Below are 25,526 nucleotides of genomic sequence, written 5' to 3' on the forward strand. Positions count from 1 at the left end.
AGTTTTAAATGCAGTGTTAAAATGTTACAGTTCAAGGTTGGGAATGACACAACCTGTTTTTAATGTGCTTTTTATGTGCTTATTAACAGGTGCAAAAAGAGCAGATAGGTGTAAATGAGCCCTTAACTTCCTCCAGTAAAAAATCTAACCGTAGCTAATGCTGTATTTAGGTAAAGAAAATTGTATTCTGGAAGTCTAAATATAATAATCCAAAATAATTTAAAACATTGTATGTGCTAAGACAAATAATACTGGGGGGGGGAGGGAGTGCTTATTTGCTTTACTACTGAATAAAACCTTGAACTGTCTTAATTTGTTATGTGCAAAATATTTCAATTTCAACTGACTAAATGTTGGGGGAAGAACACTTCACCAGGAAATGTTTCTGCAGCCAAACTGTATAGGCAGACTATTGTACATAGTAAGGTGTGGTTATATCAGTAATTCTAAATGACAAAATCATTTGTATATTTTTTTTTTTCTCTTACCTAAGCATAGACACCTTTTCAAGCCTTTCTTTTACATATCATAATTGCAGCCTCATTTAGATATGAATGAACTATGTCCGTTCCACTAAAGAGGGTTAAAGGCCAGACATCACATTACTAATTTATACAGGGAGCTTGGCAAAATATCCACTGCTGGTGAATTTTCTTTTGTCAGTCCTCTTTTAAAAATTTCAGTGAGTTCACATCTTTTGCTCCTTAATACAAGCAACTGGCTCCTTAGATCAGAGGTGGATACAATTATATTGAATTAACACCATTATTGTGTAAGCAAACTGTAATCCAAGAGAGGACTTCATACATAGGGGTCTGTTTATGGGCCTCATGGAGGTTTATCCCAGTAAATCCTCCGGAAACGGTAGTTTTTGGAGGATTACCAAATTTTAAAGTAAGTATTTATTAGATGATTAGCATATTCGCTCACAAAAAATACCCTATTTATCAAGCTCCGAAATTCGGAACTTGAATCCAACCAAGAACATCATCTGAAGATGGCATTAGCTGTTCTATCCTATGGGGAGAGGATCACAGGAGAATGATATTCAGATCCCTCACTGACAGACTGCCCTTTCTTCCTATCACAAAGTCTAAAAAAAAAATAATAGCCCATTAGAACTGTAGGTAGTGAGTTATTACGATCGGTTTACTATACGACGAGCTACTAACGGAGCCACTGTCCCAGCTGAAGAATTTTAATAGACACATTAAATCATTTGTTATCATTGCAATAAGAAATTATATTTAATCTTAAGAAAATATGATTGGTAATAGACCTCATAGGGGGGATGTAAATAGCCACGATTTTCCCAGGAACATCGCGGCTGCACAGTTTTACCGTTCTTACAGTAAAAATACACTCTGTTTTCTTCGCATCTCTACGAGCGTATAGTTCTGTAAAAATGTACACTGCACAAAATGTCTCTGGATTGTCTGCAAGGAATTTCACCCATGATGTCACTATCCTCAACATATTGATTTTTTATTTTCATTTTGTCTTCACTGTGAAAAACAGGAGTAAATCTACAATAGTATTCCTTAAAACCTCTTCATTATATAAATATCTCTGGAATATCACTGTTTATTGTATGTTTGCCCCCAGTTGTATAAAAACACTACAGAATTTGCTGGAGCTATATAAATAAATGTTAATGATGTATCAGGATGTCTGGTATATTACATTGAATTTTAAAAAGGAATACTTCCCATCTATATAACTTTATAGACCCAGATGTTTTTATTCAATTGTGAGGTAAATATACCTTTTTCTGTTTTAGGTTGGTGTCACATCTTTGTTTTAGAAGCGCTGTGTCTCTGCTGCATACATATTTTCTGAGAATTCTCCTTGGCAGTTTTTATTTCTGGTGGGGAAAACACTGCTCTGCTACTTTCCATTCATTTCAAATGGTCATTTTGTGCCTGCCAGGTGAAAACATTATACATTGCCTTCATGAGCATTAGAAGTTTGGGAACCACTAGTGTGTCTGCAAAGAGCAAACCACAATAGGCATTATGATGTGAATTTATAGCAGATATGTGCTGCTTTTTTTCTTTTACTGACTCCTATATTACTGCTTCTAAAACACAGGTGTGACACCACTGCTGGTTCTTTTGAAATTTGATTTACATACAGTTCAACAGGTCTGAGAAACAGAACATTAATAATTCATATTACCAATAGGACAAAGTGAATGTGAAGTCCGATGCCGAAGGAAAACAGATTTGATTTCTTTTTATGATTTGACGAGAAACCACGAATTCTTTTGTGCCTTAATGTACATACAAGCTTTTTTTAAGTACCAAAGTGTCATTCATTTGCTTTTGAAATATAGTTCAATTTGTAATGTGATTTTTTTTTTTGGGGGGTTTGTTTTATATTGAATTGTAAAGAATCACTATATAAAATATTTTATTTGCTTGCATTTGTGTTTTTATTTTTAACGGAAAGTGATATTGAAGGTAGATTGTTATTTGTAAACCTAATATACAGAGAATATATTTACTTGCTACAATGTCCCCTAACCTTGAAGGTACTCAGTATTACTATTGCTTAACATATGCAGCCCTAGAAAAAAAAAATCTAACTTGAGAAAAATAAACTATAAGGGTACGACTCCTTATATTAAGGTTGCATCTAATAAACGGAATGTTAAATCTGAGAGAGGGGGTGGCACGGTGTTTGAGGGGCTACATTTTAAAAGGTATTAAAGCTATTAAGCTGAAATTTGGCATGCGAATGGAGAATCGTCAGCATGCTAAATTTCAGAAAAAAAAGAATAAAAAATGACAAATTAGGAATAATCTAAAGTTCAAAATGTTGCTGTTTTTTTTTCACTTCCTGTTTTGCAAAATCACCGTTGTTCTGGTTTTTTTGGGAGAGCGTAATTCGGTGTACAGGAGGTTTTAAGACTTGGGGGTGTATTTTGTTAGAAAGCTATTAGGGCTGAGGAGTGCCTTTGGGGGTTTAAAATTTTGAGAAAGTTGCTGGTTTTTTTTACAATTTAGGAAAATATGCCCCATTTTATGGATAAGGGATTTCAGAGAATTTCATAACGTTGCGCATGTCAAATAGAGGCTTGTGCTGGGTGTACTCAGACTGGCTTCACATGAAGTACAAACATGACTGGCTCTCTTGCTAAGAAATTTTCTCCTGTAAGCAGGAGAAATTAGCCATGTTTGCTGGGCAAATGAAAGGTGGTTAGTGTTTTTTGGCTGCGGTGGACACACTAACATTTTTTAGCTCTGGCACCGCTCTCCTTATAAATTTTAATAGGTCCATGCGGTGCCAGAGGGGCGGTTGTTACAAAGCCCATTTTAAACCTCGCGCCTCTCAGTGACATCTGTTAATTTATTCACTGCACTGAGCTGGGGCGGGAGATTTAAAAGTACTTTGTGTTGCACTGATCAAAGGGAGCCTGCTTTAAAGCTTATTTACAGCTGGTACACACTTATATACAGCCCTGGTCTAATCTCTTACAACAGGAGGTGATACTTATAGCAGCCCCTGAATCCATGCCAGATCAGGACGTTGGTAACCCCAGCGCAATATCCCTGACAGCAGCACTGGATGTGTATGATAAATTGTGATGTGCAGTGTCTGCTGGGGATGTATGACATATCAGTTGAGTGCTTTAACTAGAGTGGAGCGGTACTCATAATGTCCCTCTAGTCAGATGGGAAACACTTTCACTGAAAGTAGCACAGAGAACTTCACTTACCATATATGGACAATGAAATCACCGTGGGGCGGCCCAATGATTTGTAAGTAGCAGCTGCAGAGAGAACTCCCAGTAGTCATTGCGGCCTCTGAGGAGCACAGCATCGGGAAGTTGGGTAATCACCACTGCAGAATTCTATTCCCCGTGTGTTCTAGAGGCAGCAGCATCGTCAGTAAGCAGCAGCTGCTTCTTCCCAGCCGCAATCGTCTCCCAGTCAGTCCCCTACTGTGTGATCACAGCTCTCTGCCCAGCAGCCTGGCCCCGCCCCTGCCTCCCACACGGCTGGCATTGGTGTAATGCAGGAGAAGGTAAGAGTGTGTGACAGTTTATATGTATGTGTGTTTTACTCTGTGTGTATGTGTGAGTCTTTGCTTGTCTGTGTATGTGACAGTTTACACTGGTGGCGTGGTGTGGAAACTCCCCTACTCAAATTCAGTGTTTGCCCCTGCTTCCCCTGTTACAACCAGTAGTCACATGACAAGCAGGCAGAGTAACATGGCATACTAACCCTGCTCCAGGACACCCAGATATGAAGAGCAATCTGAGCAGCGGAGGGTAGATGTATCAAGTGAAAGATGATACATGCAATCAGATTTCCGTTTTCCATGGTCTCTCTTCCGCCTCCACTAAGAATACTGCCTCCAGCTAATGACAGGCACTTGCCGGAGAGATTGAAGTAGCAGCATTCAGGACTGAGGAACTTAACAGCGGAGTTGCAGCTTCAACTCTGAAACCTGCTCTGGAGATGAAAGCTGCTTGCTTTCTTGTAGGAGCAACCCAGAAACAAGGTGAGTAAATATATCTGGGGAAAAGAGCTGGTCAGCATATAGGGTGTCATGTCAGAGAAAAACTGTTGGGATACATACATACATACTGCACCAAACCACTGCCTGCCACAACCTACATACATACAGGGCTGCCAAGAGAAATTCAGGGCCCGGTACAACAACTTCATGGGGCCCCCTTATAGGTGCGCATGTTGAAAAATTTTGCTGTAAGTGGGTGTGGTCATACAATTGGGGGCATGGCTATGCATCATTTGGGCATGCTGCTGGTGGGAGAAATCGCCAGAGCGTGACATATGTCCAAGCACTCCTGACTTTCAAGACATCTAGCACCACAGTGTAGTACAGAAAGAATGCAGTGTGTACACAGAGAGTTCACAGTCTTGGCCTGTACCTTACATTGGGCAGAACACTCACCAAAAATTTACATTGTCCCACTAGAATCACAACATTTCACACACTCTCCTGCTCTCTCCTACCTGTACTTCTCACTTTCACCGCATATGGCCGCAAGTTTCTTTAGTTGCGGCTTGTCTGGGTCCTGGAATGTTGGGGGACCCTATTTGGAAAAAAATGGCTACATTTAGAAAATTACAACCATCCCCACTGTTAAATCAATAGCACCCATGATTAATAATTAGGTCTTCCTCCAGCGCCAACATTAAAATAGTATTCCCATTACCATGCAAACAAAACAGCAACCATTAATTAGCCACCATCTACCTCACACACACTACATTGCCAAAAGCTCCCTGTGCCATCTCACACACATTACTGTACCCCTTCATCATCACCATGCTATGCCCCCTTATGATCGCACTGCGCCCTCCATGCTGCCTTTGCCCCTTTCTTCATCCCCCTGTGCCATGCTGCCTTTGTCCCTCTTTTCATCATCCCCCTGTGCCATGCTGCCTTTGCTCCCTCCTTTCTTTAACCCCCTGTGCCATGCTGCTTTTGTCCCTCTTTTCTTTATCCCCCTGTGCCATGCTGCTTTTGTCCCTCCTTTCTTTAGCCCCCTGTGCCATGCTGCTTTTGTTACTCTTTTCTTTAACCCCCTGTGCTATGCTGCTTTTGTCCCTTCTTTCTTTAACCCCCTGCCACAACATACATACATACTGCACCAAACCACCACCTGCCACTACATACATACATACTGCACCAAACCACCACCTGCCACTACATACATACATACATACATACATACATCACCAAACCACTGCCTGCCACAACATGCATACATACATACTGCACCAAACCACTGCCTGCCACAACATGCATGCATACATACATACATACATACATACTGCACCAAACCACTGCCTGTCACAACATGCATGCATATATACTGCACCAAACCACTGCCTGCCACAACATGCATACATACTGTACCCCAACACTGCCTGCCACAACATGTATACATACATACATACTGTATCCCAACACTGCCTGCCACAATATACATACATACTGCAGGCCACCAAATAAATACATACTGCAGGCAGGCCACCACCGCCTGCCACAACATACATACTATTAAAGTAATTCTATTGTTTTCAAATAAGCATTGCCCAAGCGAATGTATGTGTTTCTAACACACAAAGTTATTTATTTTAGCAGATGCAAAGTTTAACAGTTCAATACATGATTATATTATGATACAGTACAGTACAGCCAATACCAAAAGATACATACATACCGCTGCGCTACCACGGGCCCCAGTGAACAGTATATCTGTTTAGAATACTGTGGCCAGAGTAGACTGAGGCTAGTGGGGATGCCGCTATGATTATATATACAGTCAGCGTTACAGAGTGAACAATAGAGATGACGTGGCTTGCTTGTATAGGTCCAGACTTCACATGGGTCCAGGGTAAATGGGTCATAGGTTGGTTCAATCTAAGGAATCCAAAGGTGGGGGTCATCTCTCCAGGGGATGAGCTCTGTTCTTCCCACCTAAATCTCCAGTTACAATTAGTCTATTAGCATTTTATGGTCAGTATCATATTAAAGGTTTATTCCCTAACATCAATAACTAGAGTATGCAATGTGCCATCTCTTCGTCGAATGCACCGGACAGCTGCTGATGAATAGGGGTTTAATATGATACTAGACATGCCACATTTCCTTTAATCTGAACCTTAAATAACACTGAAGTGTACATATAATCATATTATTATATAAACTAATAATAAACTAAATACTATCTGCTCATAAATTACTGTGTAACGGAACCAATATGAATTATATAAATAACTAAATGTTGTAATGCGAGTGTGTACGTGCGTATTTTTCCTTGCGATCGCCGTATGCCACGTGTAGCGTGGCATACTGAGTGCAATCGACCAATAAAACAATACTAGCCAATATACTTTCGTTCATCCAATTATATGACTTCGACAATACATACTGCAGGCCACCACCGCCTGCCACAACATACATACATACTGCAGGCCACCACCGCCTGCCACAACACACATACTGCACCCTGTCACTGTCTGCCAGAACATACATACTGCACCCTGTCACTATAGATAGTGAGGGTAGCGAACATTTGTCTAAGTAGGTAATAATAGCTTGAGGAGAAGCTCTCTGGGAGGTTTGGTCCTTGTGAAGGTTATACAGATTTTCATAATAGCTATGAAAAGTTTAATTTATGATCCTAGGATAAGTCCCCTTTTTTATTTCTAATCGAATTGATTATTTGGGAGCCCCGTTTGGCTCTCATTCTTCTGGCCAGGAGTGTGTCGGCCTTGTTGCCTTTCTCAAAGAAAGTTTGATTAAGCCATCTAAGCTGGCGTTCTGTTCTTTCTGCTAGAATCAACTGAATTTCACCTCTAGTCTTTTGTATCTCTTGCATTACTGAATGGGAACTAGACTCCTTATGTAATGTTTCCAAATTCTTAAGTTGGAGTGAATGTTTATTGAGAGTCTCGTCTGAATGATGTCTTCCCGTATAACCGCCTTGTGGGCTTCCCAGGTAGTGGGAATCTGGACCTCTGACTTTGAATTAATTTCAAAATATTTTTGTGATAGAGTCAGATATAAGATCCTTAAACCCAGGCAGTTTAAGAAGAGTCTCTTTCAATTTCCATGAAGTTCTGCTCCGAGGATTCTGAAAAAGGTCAACCGTGAGTGATAATATGGAGTAGCCTGACCACGTATTAGATACAATATCGGCCTTTTTTATATGTTGGAAGATATTTGTACACCCTATGAACATATCAATCCGGCAGTAAGTTTGATGGGGAAAAGAATAAAACGTATAATCCCTAGATGTGGGATACAGCGCTCGCCATACATCAAATAGGCCGGCCTCAACCACTTGTTTTTGCAAGTGTTTTGTATGTTAAGATGGAGGGGAGGAATGTGTAGGAGCAGATCTGTCTAGAAGAGGGGACATAACAGTATTAAAGTCTCCCCCTAATAAAAGCAAACCCTTACGGAATTGATGTAATTCTGGGGAAAAATGTGTAAAAAAGGCTGTCTGACCTGTATTTGGAGCTGTTACAAGCCGCAGCGGTGCCCAGTCGCTGCGACTCTCTCACAGGCGTCCCAGCCATCGCTATGACGACCAGGGACGTCACTTCCGGGGCTCATCCTGGCCGTTGCCTAGGCAACGGTCGGGACGCTGAAAGAGACAGTGCCGCATCCCGGCAAAGGAGAACTGCTGGGCGCGTACGCAATTAAGTAACTAGGCTGTGGGCTAATTTTGTATGATTTATCCATTTGGCATAAGCTGGGGGCAGTTTCAGAGCTAGGCTCTGATTGGTCACACTGTGTATTTAAGGCAGGGAGGGCTTAGCCTCCCTGCCGGTTATAGCTTCCAGTTCTTTGTGTTGCTGCCTGCTGCTGTACTCCTGGTGTTAAGCCTTTGGATCTCTGTTTGCCGTGTATGACCCCTACCTGTCCTCTGGATTTGTCTTTTGCCTGTGCCCTTGACCTTTTGGCTTATATCTTCGTTTCTGCTGATTTGCTCGTGACCTCGACCCCTGGCGTGTTTTCTGACTATTCTTCCTAGCAAGTGACCCCTGACCTCGGCTTGTTCTTTGGATTTGCTGTCTTCCATTACCCTCTGATCCTGGGTTCCCCACAGCTGGTACACATCACATGACCCTCTGTAGTCTGCGGCCAAGTCTGTCCCCACAACTAGGGGCTCCAGTGAAAACCAGACTGTTAGAGCAGACTCCGGGTGTTGTTGTACTAGCTGGAGGGGTTCCTGACAGGAGCATAGATGTTGGCAATGGTTATGTCAAGATGACCAATCTTTCCTGAAGGAAGAGAAACCGGCCTTCGGGGTCGTCCTTTATTGCTGACATGACAAACGGAACTGAGTTACGAAGAAGAATAGCACCTCCATTTTCTTTGTAGAGTGAGAGGAGTAGTAGGCATTGGAGTATCTTCTTGAGGACAAGGAGGGATGGCCACCAGCCCTGAAATGAGTCTCCTGCAAAAAAAATTATATCAAGTTTGTGTAGTGTGTGGAATAACAGAGTGCTTTTGGGGAGTATTTAGCCCTTTAACATTAAGGGAGAGTGATGTAAAGGCCATGATCAGTATTCTGAGGAGGGACACCCAAAATAGAGATGTAATCTCCTGGATTGTAGTACAGAGGGGGTAAGAAGGTGTGGGGTGGGGGGTAGAATTAGGAGGGAAAGAAAGGAGAGCAAAGGAAAAAAAAAGTTATGAGTATAAAGAGATAAAAGGCAAGGGAGTATGTTCGAACCTCAGAGGCAGAGGAGAGACCTACTGGGACAGTGCCTGAAAACCTAAATAAACTTAATATCTAGGCAAAATATGTCTACCCAAATATCTATATCAAGGCACAGGGTTCGGGAATGAGTATAATATTTAAACCTCAAGATAAACTTTTAAGTAAATCCCAATGTAAACGGGTGCGTGGCTAAGAGGACAGGAAGTGTCCCCCGCCCGTCTGTGTATAAAATAGTAAAATCAAACAACAGCTATACCAGTAAACAGTAACATTTACACCTAAGGTGTTTAAAAAACCAACATGACAAAATCAACATTTGTTAGAAGAATGAAATAAAATATATACGTTTGGAGAGAATAACAAGAGAAGAAATGAGAACATATTATTACTTCAAGTATCCCCTATTTAGAGAGACAAATTTACAAATCAAGGGGGTTGTTGCGAAGAGCTCTGGGGATCTCCTCCTACGATCCTGTTCAAATGGGAAAGATGAAGCCTATGAAGCAAGTCTTTCCCTTCATTTGGTGTACGGATCGACTCTTGACTTCGATTATTGGGCAGAAAGGAAAACCCCAGTGATATTTGTAGCCATTTTCTCTAAGAATGCGGGTTACCTCCCTGAGATCCCGCCTTTTGGCTATCGTTGAAGGAGCAAGGTCTTGAAATACTTGAATCCGGGACCCTTTGTAAAGAGTATTAGAAGAATTCCTTACTGCGTTAGATCTAAGTTCCTTGGTCTTGAAAGATAGTATTCTCAATATCACATCTCGAGGAGGTTCGGTATCCTTCGGGCGAGGTCTCAGGGCCCTATGTACCCGTTCGATCTGTATCAGGTGGTTGGATAATGCAGAGTCCAGTGAGGAGAAGAAACTGCTCACATAATCTTCCAGATTTTTAGGTTCGACTGATTCGGGGATGTTGCGCAGTCTAAGATTATTACGACGATCCCTGTTCTCCACGTCCTCCAGCTTATCTCTCAGGAAGTAATTTTCCTTCAGCAGGAAATCCAAATCCTTTGAGGCTTCATTTTGAAACGTGAGTGACGATTCCATCTTATTTTCCAGAACCGATGTTCTTTTGGAAACTGCAATCATTTCTGCTTTAAGATCTCCTATAGCCTTCTGAAGGTCGACGGAAAAAGCGTTAGTACGCTCCACAATTAAGTTCCATAATTCAGCAAAGTCCGCCATGGTTGAGGGGTGATGGTGGTTGGAGGGTCTTGTTCGCTGTGAGCCCCCAGAGGCGAATGAGGAGGGGACGAAGCGAGTGCTTTGTCTTGTCGGGAGAAATGCTGAGTAATCTCTCCTGTCGCGCCCCTGCGACCTCTACCTGCAGGCTTACTCATGTTGGGTGCAGACTCACTGGGGAGCCGTTCGCTGGTGTTTGGTTATGAAGCAGACGGATGGGGGACAGACCCACCTGGTCTAGGTAGACATAATTTATAAAGGTAACGTTAAATAGAAAGGCAAAAGAAGGCAATAATTACTCTTTGGCAGCCAGCAACTGGTTTCTTCTCAGAGGGATCTTATGACTCCTTTATATTTCCAGGTACTTGTATATGTGATTGTATATGAGAATAACGCGTTTACCGTTCTGAAGCTTATACAATGGAAGCTGGTCAGGAGGCTAAATCAGAGCATCAAGGATGTTTAAGAGGCAAATACCAGAGCTAGGCCTTTGGAGAGCAGTCCAGGCCCGTTGAGCATCTAGATGGTAGGTTAGATGCCCCAGGCCAGTTGGTATGGGTATGCTCTTTAATTACTCCCCTGCAGTATCTGGTTTCTGGGGGTGATGATTTTGCAGACCCCAATCCCTGCTTCAGCACAGACCTGAGTCTTTAAGGTCCTGGGTAGGCGAATACTGTGTGGAAGTTAACTCAGACCTCCGCTATTACAGAGATTCCGGTCTCAAAGGTATCAAAACAGACACTACTACCACAGGTGTAAGTGGTGACGGAGACCGAACACTGCTGCTACCCGGACCAAGGTGACGCAGGTACCGCGGCACTCCAGACCGTCTTGTGGGGCTTCTGTTTATGGCAACTAGCAGGGCCGAGGAGTGGTAAGTATGGGTTCGGCCACTCTGCCAAATCGTTGCCTGGAGTCCCGTTTTGGCCTTGTGGTTTCCTGTTCACCTCCCACAGCCAGGATTAGTCCCGCAGGTCCTGAGGGTCTGTTAATCGTTTTCCGCCCAGCAGAGGGTCTGAATGTGTCACCGGGTCTTCCCCTATCCCAGGTGTCCGTGGGATAAATTGGCTGAGACGATCTAATCGAGGTAGGCCCTTGTGGGTAGTTTTAAAAGTGCGGCGGAAGTCTCCGGTCCTGGTGTTATAGGGGAGGCCAAGCAGTCGGCTTGCCACGAGGGATTAGGCCCCACTCCGCTGGCCCGAGCGTGCGGCCAAACTGTGTGTCGGGATTTAATTCCTTCTGGAACCGGGGGTTCTCTCTGTGCCACAAGCCCAAATAGAAGTAAAATTTAGACTGAATTGCTCTTGCTAACCGAGACTTTGGCGGTATAGCCGGGGAGCTCCAGTGAAACACGCCTGACCAGCGTGGAGTCCAAGCCACCCCCCCCCCCCTCCTATTGTTTTACAGCCTTCCTCCTATCCCCATCCACAATTTTTACAGCACCCTTACAGCAATATAATCAAATTAGGGCTCCTAAGCTTCTCTTGTCTCTGCATCCTGCTTCTTCTTGTTCTGCCTTCTCCTTGCTCGGTCTGCTCTTTGCTCTGCTGTCGTCTTCCTGCTGCTTTTCTTTGTGCAGGCTCCTCTATGCAGCGTTCAGACATCACGTATACGTCAGGTACTCAGCAGGGAGCCAGCACCCTGTCACTGAAACCTTACAGCCCTGCTTCTGGGGTGTCACCAGGGATTTTCCTGGTGGGCCAGTCCGACCCTGTGTGTAATACAATTTCAATACTATATAGATCATCTATAGTGTCATTGATTAATACTGTTTCATACCCCTTACTGTGTCAGTCCCAGGGGTTGTGGCCTCGCCCCAGAGAGCTGCCCATTAGATATCCAACCCCCCCCCCCCCTTTCCCCGCCGTCATTCCTACCCGAGGGACAAAGCTCTAAAATTGGGACAGTTGGGAGGCTTACTGTATTATATACAGTATGCATTGTATGAGGAAATCAGTGTATATCTATTTTATGGAATTACATACTCTATGCTCTGAATGGAGTGGACTATCTGTTGTTAAATGCTACCTGCATGGGCTGGACACAAATGTTTCAAAATCAGCATTTGAAAACCCCCCTTTAGAAATTGTCCTTGGACCGGTCATGAGTTTGTTAGACCAATGTTGTTTTTCTAAATGATTACTGCTTGTAAAATCTCTCCAGATGCACCAATCAAAGTTTAGACTACTGTAATTTGTCTATGTGGAGGAGTAGTTGTAATTTAGTTACGAGCAAGTAATACTCTTTTAGAAGAGAGCTACTGACCCTGCTGTAGATGTCTTTAGTTAGACCACATAAAGTGAAATATGTGATTTTCTGGTTGTTTTAGAGGACATCAGAATGTCGATGTGTAATGCTCTGAAATAGTAAAGTATTTTGAGCAGTAAAGTTTTTTTTCTGCTTGTATTTGAACCATACAAAACACACCATCTTGATGCCATCTATAATGTGCTATAATAAGTTTTTAATATAGAGACTTGAAAATGTTCTTGTAAACCAGTGGTTCTTTACTTTTATCCTGCTGTAGCACACCTTTATTAAAATATTTTAAATAAGCCTTGAATTGTATTTAATACGGGAAACCAATATAAATCATTTTACATTTTTCTTGACCTAAATTTGATGTACTAAAGGTTTCTCTAGCCCAGGGGTAGGCAACATGCGGCTCACCAGGTGTTGTAAAACTACAAATCCCAGCATGCCTTGCTACCTATCTGCTGGTTATCTACTGGCAAAGAATGGTGGGACTTGTAGTTTCACAACACCTGGAGAGCCGCAGGTTGCCTACCCCTGCTCTAACCAATGGAAAGATATGCAGAGGCACGCATTGTTTTGAAAAAAATTAAGATTACACACCCATTATGGAAGTACTTGCTTTGGTGTTATTATCATTGTTTATTTATAACGAACCACTTAATTCCGCAGCACGGTAGAATTGGGAAGGAACATGTGTGACAAATTACATAACTCAACTTTGATCAGTAGATATTTAGTCTCATAAGACCCTAAAACTAAAGTTGGGGACACACTATTGCATTTTACTTCAGATGCGATTTCTGTAAAGATTTTACCAACGACTGAAAGTCCTGATGATCATTCAGATTCATGTGTACACACCTACACAATTTACCTCTAGATCTGTGACCTTCATCTGCTGAAAAGATCGTGACTCTGTACACTCTACAGCTATCTGCCTATACTGATGGTTGTGAGTGCATACACACTTCCACATTTGTCCAATATCATTCCATCATTGATTGTGATTTTTAGGAAGTTTATAAAACCAAATCAACAGATGTGATGGATTTTGGCAAGAAAAAAAAATGATTGTGGGAGCGTACACACTCTTGCAATATCTGACCAAATGGTTGTTTATAGTCGCGGCTCCCAGGGGTGCAGCGGCACTGTCACAGGGATGGCAAAAATAAAAAATAAAAAATAAAAATTTACCTAGCCGGCGGCGGCTAGGACCCAGCATCCTCCTCCCTCATCACTGAATGTCGGGCATGACATCATCACGCCCGACATTCAGTGACAAGCGACAGAAGAGAGGATGCTGGGTCCCAGGCACCGCTGAATTGGTAAGACAGAAGAAATAGAAGAAAGAAGGTCAAGTATGGCAAATAAAGAAAGGGGAGGGGAAATGGTGATAGGAAACAGCAATGGAGGGGCAAAACAATGAAGGAGGGGGCATAGTGAGGATGCAGAGGGGGCAGAGTGTGAGTTAGCTGTAAATTATTCTTTGACAGAAATATAATTGAAAAATATATAAAAATATTCTTTTCCCTTGGATTTATGTGTATTATTTTTGCGGGACTGCTTGGTCATTATTTTGGAGAGGTGCCTTGAAAAAAATTATGGAGACTCTAAGGGTGCCACAAACTGAAAAAGTTTGGGAACCACTGGGTTATAGTGTGATCTGCCCGATAATTGCATCACTGTGTTTCCAGCTTTATTGATTGTGATACAGCATGCAGACAATCCCAAGGCATGTGGCTGTTTTTTTTAAATATTTTTTAAAGGTTGAGACACAAAAAAATGGAAAAACCCCAGGGTGGATAATCAGGTATGTTTATTAAAATGTTTGTAAAGACTAAAGTCTTGGACAAAAAAACCAAAAACAAAACAAAAAAAACAGGCTTAAAAACCCATATCCATATTTGTAAACAAAAGCAGACATATAAAAATTGTAACACATTGCTCTTGCTATAGAATAGAATGTAAAGTTAATATAAAAAGAAACAGTGCCCTCTTCAGCCAAATAACCTATTATTTACACAGTATAAAAGTGCAAACCTTTAGCAACCAATCACACATTTGATTTGTTTCACTTGCACTAGCTTGACGAACCCAATTGTTAGGTATGGATGAATGCACACTTGCATTTAGCTGCAACCAATCACATATATAATTTAATTGTTTTACTTGATAAAACTTAATTTTCAATTTGGTTGTATGGATTGCACTCTGATTTTGTTGCAGACACTTATGAGGTTGCCTATTAACAAACCTATTATCATGAAACTGCATTATACTCTAAGATTCACATGCCAAATTAGTTTTACAACTCACTAGTATGTCATTAAATACTATGCCCCCTGAATTATAATATCTACACGATTCTTAGTGTCACCCTACAGTTCTAAATATATATATACATATTCTAAATATTGGCAAACAAGGACTTATATAATGCTGATTTACAACAAAGATGTGAATACTGTATTGCACTTGTATTAGTGAAACACGTTTACAAACAACTGTATACGATTATCAAAAATATATATTTATTTAAATACAAAACGTACATAAAATGTGTATAAAAAAAAAGTATAAAATATCAAAGGCATCATTTACATGTATAAAACAGATTCATGCTTGAATTTTTATTCTTTTCTCCATATCTGGGTAATCTTCATCTTCGGAGATAAACATAGATTCTAAGAAAGTAAATAAAATGTGCACCATTAGTCTAACAAAAAAAATAACAGTACATTTGACATTCTTGAAAAGGTAAGAGTCACGTTTTCAGAAGTCTCTCTCTACGTTGCAAAATAACGGCATTAAAAGAAAACCCCTATACTTTCCGATCATCCTATTGGGTTTCCGAACACAACTGATTTCAAGAGCTTAATTCGTTACAATTGTGGTAAACTCTGCTATTAAAGTACCGTATACTTTTGTTTTGAAATATTGGGGAAACGTTGACCCCTTTCTCACACTACAGTGTGTCCAAATTCTCTAATGTGGGGTGGGGAGCGACAATTTTTCTTGACCCGCACAGTGGTAGGTCAAATAATAACATTGTGAAACATGCACATCATGATTAAGACTGCCAAGATACAGAATGAAGTAGCACAATTTCCTTGTTAGGTGCAACTCTTTCCATCGAATACTTACATACAACTAATGTATCCTTGATATCACATGCAGTTGTATTATAAATTCTCAATATCTTCTCACTAATATGGATGCTGAGAAATACGTCAAGCTTACAAAGCAAGATAATATACTCTGCATTGGTCCAAACAGACAGAAGAAAGATACTGAGAATTACCCCAAGTCAGCAAACCAACATAAATGGTATGGTTTAGTTACCCCTGACCAGCACACAGATAATAAAGATACAGGCACAACTGGCCACACGTATAGAACAACAGATGCAGCGTATATCACAAAAGTGGGGCTGTGCAGTTTTTAATACATAAAAAACAAGACCAATTACATCCATAATAAAGAATAAGACATATATACAGTAGATCAGCTGTTCATACATACAATACTGCCAATTATATCCAGGATATTTAATAAATAAATAGTGGTACTGAGAAAATATACATGCATCCAGAATAAAGCAAGATATAGTGCATTAAATCCAGCATAAAGAACATGAGATGTGGCACTATATATTATAATATTAACTATTAGTCAATCAACAAGCCTAAGAAAAGATGTTGAGATGCATCAAACAAACATTTCCTCAACTGAAACTGGAGGGAAGTAGGTTCAGAGGAAATTTGAGGAAAAATTACTTCACATAAAGGGTAGTGGATAAGTGGAATAGCCTCCCATCACAGGTCGTAGATATCAATACAGTAGAGCAACTTATACATGTAAATGCTAAACATAAGGATATCCTTACAAAGAACTAAGGATCAAATAGGAATTGAGGTTACTATAGGTTAAAAAATGGGTATACTAGATAAGCCAAGCGGTTCTTATCTGCCATCAAATTTTATTTTTCTAACCGGGAAAGGAACCTTCTGAATTCTGGTATTAAAATATATGCCAAATAGCAAATAGGCTTAGCCTGGTTCTCCCGACCCTGCTCCACCTGGACCAGGTGGGATTCCTAAGGGGGCGCCAGGGCTTGGAGAATAAAAGACGGGTCATAAACATTATTGAGCAGGGTTTGGAGGCCCATTCAGAACTCCTTGTCCTCTCTCTCAACGCAGTGAAGGTGTTCGATAGGCACCATTGGGGTTACATGGAGCGGTTCCTTCTCCAGTTTGGGTTTCAGGCCCGGCTCTAGTGTCATTTCTGCTTTATATGCTAACACTTCGGCCAGGGTGTTTAGCAATGGCTTCTTGTCCAATAGGTTCCCAATATCAAATGGCACTAGACAGGGATGCCCCGTCGCCATATTACATTAATTCTGGCAATGGAACCCTTGGTGACAACTGTTAGCTTATGTAAAGTATTATTTAGGATAATACCTGGGAATGAGTGTGAATACCTATGTCTATTTGCTGATGACATTCTTTTTGTTACCGACCCAGAGACTTTTCTGCCGACTCTACATACAATTCTAGATTCTTATAGCTGTGCTGCTTACTACAAGCTAAACACCTCTAAATCAGAAGCTCTACCTTATTAACATTTCCCCAGCAATGGTGAAAAGCCTTAGTGCAATTATTTGCTATTCTTGGAAAGAGACTGCATTACCATATTTAGGTGTGAATATCACCCCAAATTTAAACAGTACCCTCGATTTAAATTTTTCGGCTTTAGTGCTAAAACTCTAACAAAGTCTTAGGTTTGCTGTGTGGTCTCCTGCTTGGGAAGGCTTGCGGCCTTTAAAATGATATTGCTTGCAAAATTTATGTATTTGTTTGTACAATACCTCTTGCAATACCTAAACCTATTTTTGCTAAACTACATTCTCTTATGACTGCTTATATCTGGAAAAACAAAACTTCCCCGCATACCTAGCTCCTAGATGAGCCTAGCCAAACAGAGTGGACTTAAATAAATATCATGATGCATGTCTGCTTTGCCAACTTAGAGACTAGACCCTTTCCCCATACCAAAAGCCTTGGGTAGATCTTGAAAAAGCCCTCAATCTGCATTTCCTCCTAGCGGACCTGCTCTGGGTCCCCAAACCCTCTAGTGCCCTGATGCTACGGACAACTAGAGATTCCATGATGGTGTGGGATAGAGTATTGCCGGCTAACCCGGACATCAGTGTCCCCACTAGAAATATGTTGATACTAGAGATGGTCACTGACCCCCGTGTTTTGGATTCGGTTTTGGATCTGGATTACCGTCGTGTTTTGGTTTTGGTTTTGCAAAACCGCCATTGCGTGTTTTGGTTTTGGTTTTGTTTTGCTATTTTTTTGGAAAATCCATGTTTTTGGGCCTAAATTACCCCAATTTAGTGCTCCAACTGTTTTAGAGACAAGTAATCTAATTGTTGAGGTAATAAATCATCCAAAAAAACAGTTTAATTCTTCGTTGGTAGGCCTATTCTACACACAAAACAGATTGTCTTCCTCTCAATCTATGCATATTGGCAATGCAGCCATCGTCTTTGAATGTATATTACACCCTACACTTATAGTTAAATATGTAAAGAAATGGAGAAAGCCAGTTTGGTTTCTGTCTCTCAAGGCCCCCCTCCACTTGTATAAAATACCAAAAAATTCAGCCATTATAGACTGTACAATATTAATAGACATGGAGAAAGCCAGTTTGGTTTCTGTCTCTCTAGGCCCCCCTCCACTTGTATAAAATACTAAAAAATTCAGCCATTATAGACTGTACAATATTAATTGACATGGAGAAAGACAGTTTGGTTTCTGTCTCTCTAGGCCCCCCTCCACTTGTATAAAATACCAAAAAATTCAGCCATTATAGACTGTACAATATTAATTGACATGGAAAAAGCCAGTTTGGTTTCTGTCTCTCTAGGCCCCCCTCCACTTGTATAAAATACCCAAAAATTCAGCCATTATAGACACGCCCACTTCACGTAACGTCAATCTGACAGGCACCACGAGGGATTCCCTACAGAACTATGCCCTGCACAGCTCTAACTCGCAGGAACTAAGAGCGATCATACCACCTTGCCGCGCGGCCGCTGTGAGGAATCATAACAGCAAGTACTTAAACTCGAGCATCACTATTTTTATTTTTATTTTTTTATTTTTATGCATATACTTTTTAATTTTTATTTTTTCAATGGGAGAATAATTGTACCTCCTATCAGTCGGTGTCATGGCAACACCATATACATCTGCACCATAATTAGGATGGCTATAACTCTACACCAGTCTCCTATATCTGCTATTTTATTCGGATCAAATACTAATCCACTACATGTACAATTGGCTGGAGGCCATCAATTCTAAATGTACCATCCTTATGGTTTGACTGTTCACCACGTATATGGCTATTAATGATTGGTATTTAAACATGTTGATTTACCATTGTATTTTTTATTGATTGTATATAGTGTTATACAGGCGATTTTTAACCTAATTTGTAATAATTGGTATGTATTAAATTGTATCTATTTGCCATTTTTTGCACTCAGGTTTTTACTAAAAACTGTATTACCAACAAATTATTATTTATTATTGATTAACTGGTTCTATATCAGTGAGGCACATATAGACAATGAGCGCCTAGTTAATTCTGTCATTAAATTTTGTTTATTGAGGGAGGGATACCCTCAACTGGAGCAGCTCTTGCAGTACATTTCTAGAGAGCGCGATCCTTCCAAACTAGCCATTATAGACTGTACAATATTATGAAAAATGGACAAAGCCAGTTTAGGGTCACTCTGTCTATGACACCCTACCCTTAAGGATAAATTGCCCTAACAGCAGCCTTTCAAGATGGTATGTGATATGGAAATGCCACAAGTCCCTTTCCTCTTTGGGGGTAGATTGCACCCTACACTTACATAGAAAGTTTTAAAAAGATGTTATCGGCATCATCTTCAGCTTAATCCTCACTCTCATCAGTGTGTACGTCATCATCACAGACTATCAATTCATCGCCGCTTGAATCCGCCATTAGAGAACAGTCAGTGCTTGGATGTCTTGGATGGTGAAGGCGTTCCTCGTGGAAGATGTAGTTCATTTTTATAAACATCATTTTCTCCACATTTTTGGGAAGTAACCTTCTACGGCGATCACTGACTAAGTTCCCTGCTGTGCTGAACACTCGTTCAGAGTACACACTGGAGGGTGGGCAGCTTAGGTATTGCAAAGCAAGTTTGTACATGGGTTTCCAAATGGCCTGCTTTTCTTCCCAGTAAGGAAAGGGACTGTCTGACATTTCCATATCAACTACCTCTTGAAAGTAATCCTCCACCATCCTTTGCATGTTTATACTCATATTGGATGGAGTTATGGGCAAAGTGACACATTTTTTTGAAAAATCCTTCAAACCAGCCCAGATGTTAAATTGTTCTGGTCTGCCCCCTGTGTCTTCCCTGCTTCTTTTTTGGAAATTTAATTTTTTACGAGCAACAGCTTGAGAAAGTGAAGGAGGACACGTCGTCAAGCCAAGGCCCAGTTCAGCGGCCAACTTGCTGAGCAATAGCTCCTTGCAAAAGTTCACATCTCGCTCATTTACAAGTAAAGACTTAATGTAGGTTTTAAACCTTGGATCAAGCACAGTGGCCAAAACGTACTGATCCGAGTTCAAGATCTTAATAACTCGAGGATCATTGTGAAGCGAATTAAGTACTTGATCGACAAGGCCAACATACTTTGCTGAATTGCTTGCTTTCAGCTCCTCCTTCATTTTCTCAAGCTGCTTTTCCAATAGTCTAATTAAAGGAATGACTTGGCTCAAACTAGCAGAGTCTGCACTGACCTCACATGTCACAACTTCAAATGGTTTCAGCACCTTGCACAGCACTGAAAGGATTCCCCACTGTGCAAGAGTGAAATACATCCCCCCTCCTTTCCCAATGTCATGACTTGTGCAATATGCTTGGATGGCTTTGCGCTGTTCCTCCATCCTCTGAAGCATGTACAGGGTGGAATTCCACCGAGTTACCACCTCTTGCTTAAGTTGGTGGCAGGGCAAGTTAAACTGCTCTTGGAGCTGCTGCAATCTCCTACATGCTGTGGCTGAATGCCTGAAATGGCCTGAAATTTTACGGGCCACCGAAAGCATCTCCTGCACCTCACGGTTATTTCGTAGGAAGCTCTGCACCACCAAGTTGATGGTGTGAGCAAAACAGGGAATATGTTGGAAATCACCCAGCTGTAATGCTTGCACTATATTGTTGGCGTTATCTGAAATGACATACCCTGGGGAGAGTCCGAGTGGTATAAGCCATGCATCAATCACATCTCTCAGTTTGCGTAACAAATTGTCAGCCGTATGCCTGTTAGTGAAGCCGGTGATACAAAGAGTGGCCTGCCTGTGACAAATGTTACGTAGTGGTGTACATGCTGCTGCTGTTCCTGCTGGTGAAGGTGAATGACCAACCCAGTGGGCTGTCACAGTCATATAGTCTTTGGTTTGGCCACTTCCACTTGTCCACATATCTGTGGTTAAGTGAACAGTGGGCAGAATGGCATTTTTCAGCGCAATCTCTACATTTTTACACACTTTTTGGTATAGTTGTGGAATAGCTTTACGGGAGAAATGGTGTCGCGATGGAATTCTGTAACGCGGACACAAAACCTCAATTAACTGTGAAAAACCAGCTGCGTTTATTGTGGAGATTGGACGCAGATCTAACACTAACATTGCAGCCATGGCGTCTGTGATTTGCTTGGCGACTGGGTGACTGCTGTCATATTTGCTTCCCCTCGCAAATGATTGTTTCACAGTTAATTGCTGAAATGTAGGACTGCTCATTTTATTAACCTGCCTCTGGGATGACGATTCACCCCCAGCAGCAGCAACAGCAGCAGCAGGACTAACGCTTTCTTCAGAGGAATCAAAAATAGTGCCGGAGTCATCCAGCCTTAAGTGGGATGCCGGGCTAACTCCGAGCGCTACTGAGGATATTGATGAGGATGGTGTGGTGGGTGTATTTTGTAGCCGTCGGTATGTCGGTGAGCGGAGGGTCTTAGCTGATGAGGGAGTGCTTGTATTCTTTTGGGAAGAACTTTCAGCTTTTCCCAACACTTTGCCATGAACTCTCGTTAAATGGCGTAACATAGACGAGGTTCCAAGATGGTTAAGGTCCCTCCCTCGACTGACTGTGGCTTCACATACACTACAAATGGCTATACAATTGTTGTCTGGATTTGGGTAGAAATAATTCCACACATAAGAAGTGGATTTTTTTGTTTTATGCCCAGGCATGACAATGGCCTTTTTCTTGTCACGTGCCAGAACTGCTGCCACTGGTGCAGGACTTACACAAACAACCTCATCCTCATCAACATCCTCATTAGCGCCCTCGTCGCCTACACAAATCTCCCCCTCATCCTCTTCTAATTCCAAAGTGGCATCCTCAATTTGGGTATCACCGGCTACACTCGGGCTATTAAGGCACACATCAGCAGAATGCTCACGATTAGACATCCCACTGTTGGATGGACTCTCCACAGGGATTGTTGTCATTTGTGAATCAGAGCAAATATTCTCCTGTAATGCCTCACTGTTATCTTGCAGCTCGGCTTTGACGCGTAACAGTAGTTGTGCACCAATTGTAGGCTGGGTAACTTTTTGGGATCTGCCACTAATAGCCAAAGGTGAAGGCCTCATTCTCTCTTTGCCACTGCGTGTGTAGAATGGCATGCTTGCAATTTTTTTTTTATCGTCACTTAACTTTTGCTCAGTTACACTTCTTTTTCGCTTCAATACAGTAAATTTTTTTTTGGTTTTTGTTTTTTGCACTAATTTGAAAACACTCTGTTGTTTGACATCGCCTTGGCCAGATGACGTTCTGGGAACACTAACATCAGGACTGGTGACAGAACCTGGTTGCTCATTCAGATCATATGTGGACTGCTTTGAATCCATTCTGAGCGCAAACCACTGGGGAGTGCTAAAAATTATTTAGTAGACACTGCTGACAGTTATGACTTTTGACAGCCAGAAATATTAATGCACAAATAGGGAGGACACCCCAAAAGCACTGAGGAGTGCTAAAAATTATTTGGTAGATACTGCTGACAGATATGACTTTTGACAGCCAGAAATATTAATGCACAATTAGGGAGGACACCCCAAAAGCACTGAGGAGTGCTAAAAATTATTTAGTAGATACTGCTGACAGATATGACTTTTGACAGCCAGAAATATTAATGCACAATTAGGGAGGACACCCCAAAAGCACTGAGGAGTGCTAAAAATTATTTAGTAGATACTGCTGACAGATATGACTTTTGACAGCCAGAAATATTAATGCACAATTAGGGAGGACACCCCAAAAGCACGGAGGAGTGCTAAAAATTATTTAGTAGATACTGCTGACAGATATGACTTTTTACAGCCAGAAATATTAATGCACAATTAGGGAGGACACCCCAAAAGCACTGAGGAGTGCTAAAAATTATTTAGTAGATACTGCTGACAGATATGACTTTTGACAGCCAGAAATATTAATGCACAATTAGGGAGGACACCCCAAAAGCACTGAGGAGTGCTAAAAATTATTTAGTAGATACTGCTGACAGATATGACTTTTGACAGCCAGAAATATTAATGCACAATTAGGGAGGACACCCCAAAAGCACTGAGGAGTGCTAAAAATTATTTAGTAGATACTGCTGACAGATATGACTTTTGACAGCCAGAAATATTAATGCACAATTAGGGAGGACACCCCAAAAGCACTGAGGAGTGCTAAAAATTATTTAGTAGATACTGCTGACAGATATGACTTTTGACAGCCAGAAATATTAATGCACAATTAGGGAGGACACCCCAAAAGCACTGAGGTGTGCTAAAAATTATTTAGTAGATACTGCTGACAGAAATGACTTTTGACAGCCAGAAATATTAATGCACAATTAGGGAGGACACCCCAAAAGCACTGAGGAGTGCTAAAAATTATTTGGTAGATACTGCTGACAGATATGACTTTTGACAGCCAGAAATATTAATGCACAATTAGGGAGGACACCCCAAAAGCACTGAGGAGTGCTAAAAATTATTTAGTAGATACTGCTGACAGATATGACTTTTGACAGCCAGAAATATTAATGCACAATTATGGGGGACACCCCAAAAGCGCTGGGGAGTGCCAAATATGAAGAAAAAATAATAAACCTCTATCCTCCTCTCTGCACTAGCGATTTTGGTTAGAGCAATTGCAAGAACAATATTGTATTCTCTGTCCCTGCTCTAATTAGCCTATGACTACACCCTGCTCTCTCCCTCTGTCAAATGGCGATGGATTGCTGTGGAGGCGTGTATTTATAAAGTTGAAGTATCGCGAGAACCAAGCCCCGAGATCCGACGAAGTCACAATGACGTTCGGCCTCGATTTGGATTCGGAATGGGCGGGAGAGTACCGAGCTGCTCAGCTCGGTACTCGGATACCCAAAGTTCGGGTGGGTTCGGTTCTCGGAGAACCGGACCCGCCCATCTCTAGTTGATACCAACTTTGGCCAAATTAATCCCAGATCTTAATCTTTGGAGAACAAACAGTAAAGCCTCAGTTACCGAATTTTTTGAAGGGCAAGGACTGCTTTCCTTCTTACAAATTCAGGAAAGGTTCCATCAGCCTGCCTGAGAATTTTATAATTACCTTCAGGTAAGACACTGGTTTACTTCCCTCCTCAGACAGGGCCTAAATATTATGCCACGTCCGGCCCTTCTGTACACGAAATTGACGAAAGGGGATAACCAAGCCGGTATAATGTCTTCTTTCCCCCTACACAAGAGCATAACACTAGGGCACAGTTGCAATGGGAAGTAGATCTGCATCTCAACTTCTCTAGTGATCAATGGGAAGCTATTTTCTTCAACTCCTACCGAATGTCCAAATGCGTCAATCATACAGAAATGTTGATAAAATTAATTAACAGACTATACCTCACTCTGGCTAGACTCCACCAGGATGTGACCCACCCAGTCGAAGTTCTGTTGGCGTCAGTGTAATATAGTAGGTGACTTGGTAAATATTTTTTCAAGCTGCCCCCAATTCAACTGATACTGCCCAAACACTCTCCCCTGCACCTGAAGTAGCTCTTTTGCACCACTACCCCCCACAATTCCTATTACATGCTAAATATGTCTTTAGTTATATACTGTTTGCCAAACGCGCCACTATAGCCCAATCTTGGAAGTTACCTCTCCCACCCCCTCTACAAAAAGCAGTGGCTAGGGTTCAATATAGCATTGAAATGGAGACGTAGGAATCCCATACTCCACCTTGCCTTCATCTCCGTTAATGAAATGGTTCAGCTGGCATGTTTATGTTACTAAGGGAGAGGAGGCTCCACCGCTCGTAGGAACCCCATCTTACAGCTCAAAATATAGAGTCTCCCCCAACGACTCAGTCAGGAATCCCTGGAAGTGACTGAACATGGTGATCTCCCCCAGGTTGAGGCATGGCTTGGTCTTTATCTATGGTGAATTATTGAAAATATATTGCCGTGTTCCTCCCCACTATGTACCCCTTACCCTCCTCCATTCTGTCCTTCCCTTATTACACCCCCTCGCTTTTCTGCTTTCTATACCCAATAATTTTTGAAAAAATAAATAAAATAAAACCATTGAAGATAAAATTATATGTTTCTACACAGCACAAGAGAGATGGTAATGTGCAGTTACCCATGAATAAGAATGTATAAATCTCGTAAGAACTGATTAATAGCCAGTGGACACCTTTTACGATGAGAACCCACTGACATTTTAAAATACCCCTTCCATAAAATAGTTATCTCCCTTTAAATGGCGGTTTTCTTATGTTT

The 25,526-nt window shown here is 41.4% G+C and overlaps 1 protein-coding gene across 1 annotated transcript in view; it reads right to left on the reverse strand.

Moving 5' to 3' along the window:
• Positions 1–14,608: 14,608 nt before the first annotated feature.
• Positions 14,609–25,526, reverse strand: part of TMEM237 (transmembrane protein 237) — a 39,458-nt gene continuing 28,540 nt past the window's right edge. Inside the window, exon 13 of the mRNA XM_075180135.1 lies at positions 14,609–15,344. Within this exon, the coding sequence (XP_075036236.1) occupies positions 15,277–15,344 (68 nt within the window). The 3' untranslated portion in view covers positions 14,609–15,276. The remainder of the gene's footprint in view (positions 15,345–25,526) is intronic.

The sequence above is a fragment of the Mixophyes fleayi genome, chromosome 7 (assembly GCF_038048845.1).
Source record: "Mixophyes fleayi isolate aMixFle1 chromosome 7, aMixFle1.hap1, whole genome shotgun sequence".
Lineage (NCBI taxonomy): Eukaryota > Metazoa > Chordata > Amphibia > Anura > Limnodynastidae > Mixophyes > Mixophyes fleayi.